Consider the following 7,124-nt stretch of genomic DNA (forward strand, 5'->3'; position numbering starts at 1 on the left):
CCGCATGACAATACTCGAGTGCATTTTGAAGACTCAATCCGATCGAGTACTCAAAGGAGCACCACAAACTAGTAGGAGACGCCTATAGAAGTACTCGGAACTGCTACATTGGACTAAAAAGTACTCTGGGGCTTGTCGTCCATACATCTATGGACCTACCAGAAGGTTTGGATAATCCTAGATACGTGGCTGTACACCGAGACGTGTCAGACATAGAGACTATGGTGCAGGATGGCATGGTCTACATGGAGGACAGGAACTAGTCGAGGATTAGGAAACTACTCGTAGCAATTAGAGTAGGACTCTCTAGTCGAATCCAACTAGTATTCTTGTAAACAACCAATCTATAACCCTACCCCTGGCAATATAAGGCAAGGAAAGGACCCCCTCCAAACAAGTTCAACCAATACAACACAACCAACACACAAGACGTAGGGTATTACGCGACATAAGTGGCCCGAACCTGTCTAAATCGTGTGTTCGAGTTCACCTTCAAATTCCTGGTCTCGGCGAGCCCCACGCATAAAACACTACCTCAGGTACCCCCTTGGTAGGTTGCCGGGTCTAAACACTGACAATATGCGAGTGTTTCTAAAACCTTCCACACTCAATTTTTTTTTGACTCCAGCTGAATGTGGATTCAAACTTTGGTGAGGGCAGTTTCAAGCTCAGGTGAGTCACTAAGTATCTCTAGTGAGAAATTAGGGTTGGGTTCGGGTTTTGGGGTTCAGGTTTGGGAGTTGGCGAAGTCCGACTTGCTTAGAAGGATGGTGGCGATGGCAGTCTGGCTTGGTAGTGGTGGCAAGAGCTGGGGCGGCAAGGCAAGGAAGCGCGGATGTCGTCGGTGCGACCGGTGGAGGACATTCAGTATGTGGGATTGGGTAGGAGCGACGACAACAAGGATGTCTGTGGCGGGAGGGGTGTTGCGACATGCTAGGGTCTCATCGATGCTCCATGTTGATCCGGCTAGTGTGGAGCTCTGGTGAGATGTTGAGACCATAGCCCACAGTTGTAGGGCAGCAGCACATGGGGGTGGTGCCAAGTGTAGGGCAGAGGAGGAAGGAGTCCACAATTGGAGGTAGCTAGAAGTTGAAGATGAAGGTGGTTTGTTGGATCTTCATCTAAAGGTGTAAAGCGTTGAGTGTCTAGATGATTGTAAACACTCTAGTAGCATCAAGATAGACCCATCTAATTTTGCAAACACCATGCAAGAATGTCCAATCTAATAGTGGAACAAATACTTTACTAAGGACAAGTATATTGGTATCATCCGATAGATGGTCTCATACATTGATATGTAACCTTGCGATGATTTAACAAACAACTTATAAAATGTGTTGTCTTTTAAGTTGTCTTATAGTAACTCTCTACCACGTGGAGGGGATGCGGTGAGGTTAGTGGACTATGCGCAGGAGGCAGCAAGCCAGCGATATGGGGCCATCAAGTGGAGAAGGCGTGCGTGGGTGTTGGTGGCAGTTAGCACATCAATTGGTGAACCGCAAGCGCACGGATCAGTTGTAGCTTTTCCCTTAGAGTCTTCCCCCAAGGTTTATCAATCCGTGGAATAAGTGGATTGCACGCTTGACTAAGCACTAATCACTAATCAAGATAAACAGAAAGCTCTATGTATTTGAGTATGATTAAGCTAACAAAAGAGCTAATAGTCTAGATCAAGCTGATGGAGATGTGAATGTAAACAACATAGATGGAACGCTTGTCCAAGAGATCTAGGATCACTTGCAGATGCAATCACCAAGAGCCAAGAGTGAATGAAACTGATCTAAATGTTATCGTGAGTGAATGTGAACCATGCTCATCACTTTCCCTCCCGCATATTGTCACTACACGAGGGTAATCCACTATTGAACAATCAGAACACGGCATGATGATAATTCTAGGTATGCAACAAAGCAACCCAAAATAGCGTTGGCTAGCCATTGCATGTAAAAGTATCATCAATAGATAAATGATAACAAACTTATCTCAACAAGAGGTTCGGCGATTAGATCTCCTTACAATCCCAAGGACAAATAGAGACTTTACCACATGATCTTACACATGTTGACGCACAAAGGGGTAAAGAAGAATTTGGAGATCAACCAGATCAAACGGGGTGATGAATGGGAGCAAGAATGCCCCAGGCTGATCGACCTGGGCATCTCCAAGATGTTCGGCTAGGGGTGTTTCCTCCTCCTGAGCTCTTCCTCGGGTGACCTTCTATAGATCCGATCTCTTCTTTGTTCCTGACCTTGTGGCGGCGGTGGATTGGTGCATGCATGATATTTCTCCTCCCCTCTAGCTCTCTGTTGCATGTGGTCCTTCAAGGGGTATTTATACTCCTCTCACGGAAGGTTGGGAGGCGGCTCTAGGCGAATGGTCACTAGAAAAACCCTAGAGGTTTCGTAGACTTCACACCGAAGAAATATGAGTGCAGCCAAGCCATGGAACAGACCTGGCCGATCGGCCTGGGCCCTTTCTAGCCTATTTGGTCCTCCCCTTTCACGTGTTGACCTTTCCCGACGATCCACGTCCAGTTATGAATTCAGCTCCGCATGAAAACCCTCTAATTATGTCATATTTCCTCTCAAAACATAATATGCTCCAAAATACAACACATATGCAATAATGAGGTTATTTCTTATACCAAGTGGCGGGTTAGTGTAACAATTGATCCAAAAACACCACTTAAATAGTATAAAAAGGGTGGCAATAATGAGCGCCAACAGTGAGGATGCGGTGGGCTGGCGCCAAGACTGACAAAGGAGGTGGCTGTGCCGCGTGACTGGGCTACCAAAGGAGGCGTGTGGGGCCCGTGACATGGCCCGTGAAGGAGGCGATGAGCTAGGGACGAGCAAAGGCGGCAGGGGCGGCTCGAGTAGATGGGAGGTAGGGCTGGATGAGTGCATATCCGATGGACGAGGATCGATCTCCACACGAATCTCAAACACTTAAAATTCAATAAGAAATGAGTTTCTGGAAGTTATATAGGATCTCCGGATCGCCGGCTGCTGCTTGCCATTCTAGCCCAGCAAACGGGCTGGCCTAGCTTGTTGCCGGGCCTGCACACAGAGCCTGGCGCACCTGGGCTGCTGTCTACCGAGAAGGTCGAGCATGAGTGGGCGGATCATGTAGTGTGGTTGAAACGATCCAAGGCTATGTGGTGGTATTGTAGCCAAACATTGAAGTAGCTTCTCACCTGCTACCGTATCATAACACAGTAGCGACAACATACTGTAGCACTTTCTCCATGTGTGCTCTCTATCAAACTTTCGGTCGTGTGAGGTTCCATGCGCTAGAGTATTGTGATGTGAGTACTATTTTGCAAAAAAGAAATAGTGTACTATTCTTATTTTATTTTCTATTGTGTGCCATAGCACTGCCTATAGACTATATTACCTTAGCATTATACTTCCTCCCTTCTATAATATAGCTACCCTTCTATAATATAGCTACGTTAAGCGTTCAAAATTTATCCCAAATATAACTACGATTAATGTTCCCAACCCACTTTTAACATATCAATGGACAAAAATACCCCTCATGCTCTAAACCCCCTCAGTAGTCAACGCGCTACGAATTGGTACCTACCACGTTCTGAATGCATCATCGTTCTTCCCCCAGCACGATACGAATCGTCCCTTATCCTCTCGTACCCCTCCTTGCAGAATGCATCATCGTTCTTCCCCAAAATTGCCAAGACCATGTGCTCGATCTGGCGCATCGAATCACCGCTCGATCCTAGCCTTCCTCCTCTCTCCAAATCATCAGATTTTATTTTTTTAATCTCCATAGATTCATTTGCTGGTTGTTACCGTACTTCTACCCAGATCACAGATAGCATGATAACTAATTGGTTGGAACTAGTCTCTCTCAGGCGACGACGACGGCCGTCCACGTCGCCGTCCCTGCCAACGCCGGCGACAAGCACTCAGTTCAGGTTCAGATACAACTCGGTTCCTCTCATCTCCACATAGGGAGGAACAAATAGCTCACGCAACCTTGACAAAGGAAACTGGGCCTAAGCTATTACATGGGCTGGGCCTAGATGACCCAGTCTTTTCTATTGAACCTGGTATTGGGCTTGATGCCTTCCTGGTTCCCGCCTTTTCTCCTCTGCTGGGAGATCCTCAGTATGCGACACCTCCTTACTGATGACGGGTAACACTAGCGCCTTGCAAATGAATTAGCACGGCATGTAGACAATGACAAAACAGGCAAGCATCCCTATGCCCACTAGACTTGGTGGCCGCCACCCGGAATTAGTGTGCGTGTAGTGCCTTTACTCTTCTTCTTAATCTTACTGAAAATCTCAAAATGTAGCTATATTGTAGGACGGATGGAGTATACAATATCCCTTTGACTATTGTCTGCTCGTAACCTGTCTTGTATTTTTACTTGAACCATTGACTTAATGCCTAAAAACTCATAAATTCTCAGTTAAAGAGATATTGTATAATGTTCGGAGGAGTACGGCACAAGGAGTAACTGATTCTGGGTGAATTTTTGTTTAGATGCGATCAATTCAATTCTGGATGTCATTTTGATTGTTTTTTCTGAATTGATTCGATGCATGGATGCGGTGTTATTAATATCTTTTAGAGGCGTATGGCGTGCCAAGCTTACTGCTGGTTACCATAAAACTTGCAAGCACAATGCAATATACAAACGTACAGCGACGCAGGAAATAGGAAATACATTAGAGATCAGAGAGAGGGGAAGACACTTAGACACATAGCTGGTACTAGAGTACACAGATGCATAATCACTCCAGCTAGGAGCTACGCACACGTACGGTGCATATCACCAATCATGGTCCCGATTATTTAATTTAAGATCGCCTGTATCAGTTGCAGTTGGCGACGCCGTCGACGAGGCCGAGGTTGATGATGCCCCAGGCGGTGCGCGGCCACTCCCGGCGCTTGGCCTTGTCCCTCATCAGCCTGCCCCACGACACCCACCCCTCCCATGACATGCGCTTGTCCCAGCTGCTCCCCCACTCCAGCAGCAGCCGCACCCCGCGCGCCGCCGCCGCCGCCGCCTCCTCGTACCTGCCGCCCCCCTCGTTGAGGAGCACCTGCGCCAGCACCAGCCACGGCTCGCCCACAAACGGGTTCCTCCTGACGCTCTCCCGCAGCAACCCTTCTGCCGCTTTCTTGCCGCCGCCGCCGCAGATGGCAGCCCAGTACAGGTCCCTCGCCGCCTTCTGCTCCTCCGGGTCCAGCACGCGGGTGCACCCCTCGAACACCGGCGGGACCACCATCTCACCCACCAGCATGTCATCGTCGCTGACCTCGACATTCTTGCCTCCGCCACCCTCCCGCAGCAGCAGCTGGTCGTCCCTGGCGATGAGGTTGTAGAGCGCCGTCATCCGCGACATGGCACTCACCCACAGCCCCGGCTTGCCGGTGCCCGGCCACAGCGCGGCCCAGTTGTCGCCGGAGAACTCCAGCCGCCCGTCCTCGTTCCCGAACAGCTCGTCCTGGTAGTCCGTGTACTGGTCGCTGAAGTCCGCCACGGTCATAAGGAGGAACGCCGCCACCACCCGCCGCGACAGCGCCACCGGCTCCCCCGTGCGGATGTGCCGCGCCACCACGCCGTCCACCGGGACCAAAGACCGCAGCTTCCGTCGCCACGCCGGCAGCTCTTGTCCAGTGGAGGCGGCGTTGCCATCCACTGCAGCCTGCGAGGCGGCGAGGTGGTCCCTGAGCTCCTGGTCGGTGTAGTGGAAGAGCAGGTCGTCGTGGATGATCTGGTGCCTGGGGACAACGCAGAAGAGGTGGACGAGGCGCTCGGCGGGGGCGCCGACGATGCCCCTGACGCGGTCGCGGCCGGTGTCGGGCTGGAAGATGGCGAGGTTGACGTAGGAGTTGGAGTAGGAGGAGTGGAAGAGGCCGCAGCGCGCCACGGCGCCCGGCGCGCCCCACAGGCGGAGGATGCGGTAGACGTCGACGAGGTGCGCCAGGAACGTGCCGTGCTTGTGGTAGCACTCGCCGGCGCCGGCCGCGCGGAGCACGGACACCAGCGATGGCAGCTCCGGGTCCGCCGCGCCGAGCTCGCCGCGGAGGAACGGGCGGGCGGCGGCGAGCAGGGACGGAAGCACCTGCTCGTCGTCGTCATCATGATGGTGGCGGTTGCCGACGCCGTTCACGATCATGTTCTTGTTGACGGTCGCCATGATCGATCGATCGATCGGTCGATCACTGTAGCGCTCACTTGTGGATGCAAGCTAAGAGCGAGTGACTGAATGAACGACGGCTACCTTGAGATAGATGTATATATAGGCAGGCGAGGGGAGGTAGCTAGGGGGCCTTCATGTACTGACTGACTGTAGAATTATTGTTGTTGGTAAAGCTGCGTGGTGACTGGTGAGGCAGAGGCCTGCCGTGTTGGTAACTAGTACCCGATGATGCTGACGATGGATCGAGGTGGTTTGCAGTTGCACCTATCGATCATCGATGGGCGCCATTACAAATTTTGAGGCCCGTGTTGTACTCATCATATCGCTGAGTGTATGCATATGATGAATAATGCTGCCAATTCAGTTTCAGCTGATGGACGATGGATCGACGACGACGATGACGCTAAGGCCTGAGGCATCCAAAGATTGCCGCCTTTGATTGATCATCTCTGCTCCGAGACTCCGATCAGTTGGATGCAAGCTAAAACTGACGATCGATCGCGATGCCAGCGATGGATGCGTCCATGTCACCCTGAGCTACCTAGCTAGCTTTGCGTGTCAAACTTGGAGCTATATGCCGAGGCCCCCACGTACGCCCCGTGATGTCGTCCTAAGAGTCTCGTTTCAGTCTGTGGATGCACACAGTACAGGCATGCTGCCAAACAGAACACAGCTAGCTGATCGATGCCGACGGAGCCAAAGTTTGCCTTCAGTATACGGAAGTGCTAGCGCCCGGACGTCCGATAATTTTATTTTATCAGACGCTCCATTACAATATTGAAAAATAATTATCGAAACATCAAAAATCAACACTTGCAACACCAAGGATTGCAACACATTTACGTGCATGAAACATCCCGAATTGCTTCGTGCAACATTCAAAACAGACACATTGCAACAAAAAAAACATCTCTTACAATATTGCAACAACGAAAGAAGAAGAGAC

The 7,124-nt window shown here is 50.6% G+C and overlaps 1 protein-coding gene across 1 annotated transcript; it reads right to left on the reverse strand.

The window, feature by feature from the left end:
- Nucleotides 1-4,660: 4,660 nt before the first annotated feature.
- Nucleotides 4,661-6,175, reverse strand: LOC101767640. Its single transcript, XM_004954550.1, has one exon. The coding sequence runs from the start codon at nt 6,173-6,175 to the stop codon at nt 4,844-4,846; it is 1,332 nt and encodes a 443-aa protein (XP_004954607.1). The 3' UTR covers nt 4,661-4,843.
- Nucleotides 6,176-7,124: the final 949 nt, after the last annotated feature.

Source organism: Setaria italica, chromosome I (genome assembly GCF_000263155.2).
Source record: "Setaria italica strain Yugu1 chromosome I, Setaria_italica_v2.0, whole genome shotgun sequence".
In the NCBI taxonomy this organism is placed as follows: Eukaryota; Viridiplantae; Streptophyta; class Magnoliopsida; order Poales; family Poaceae; genus Setaria; species Setaria italica.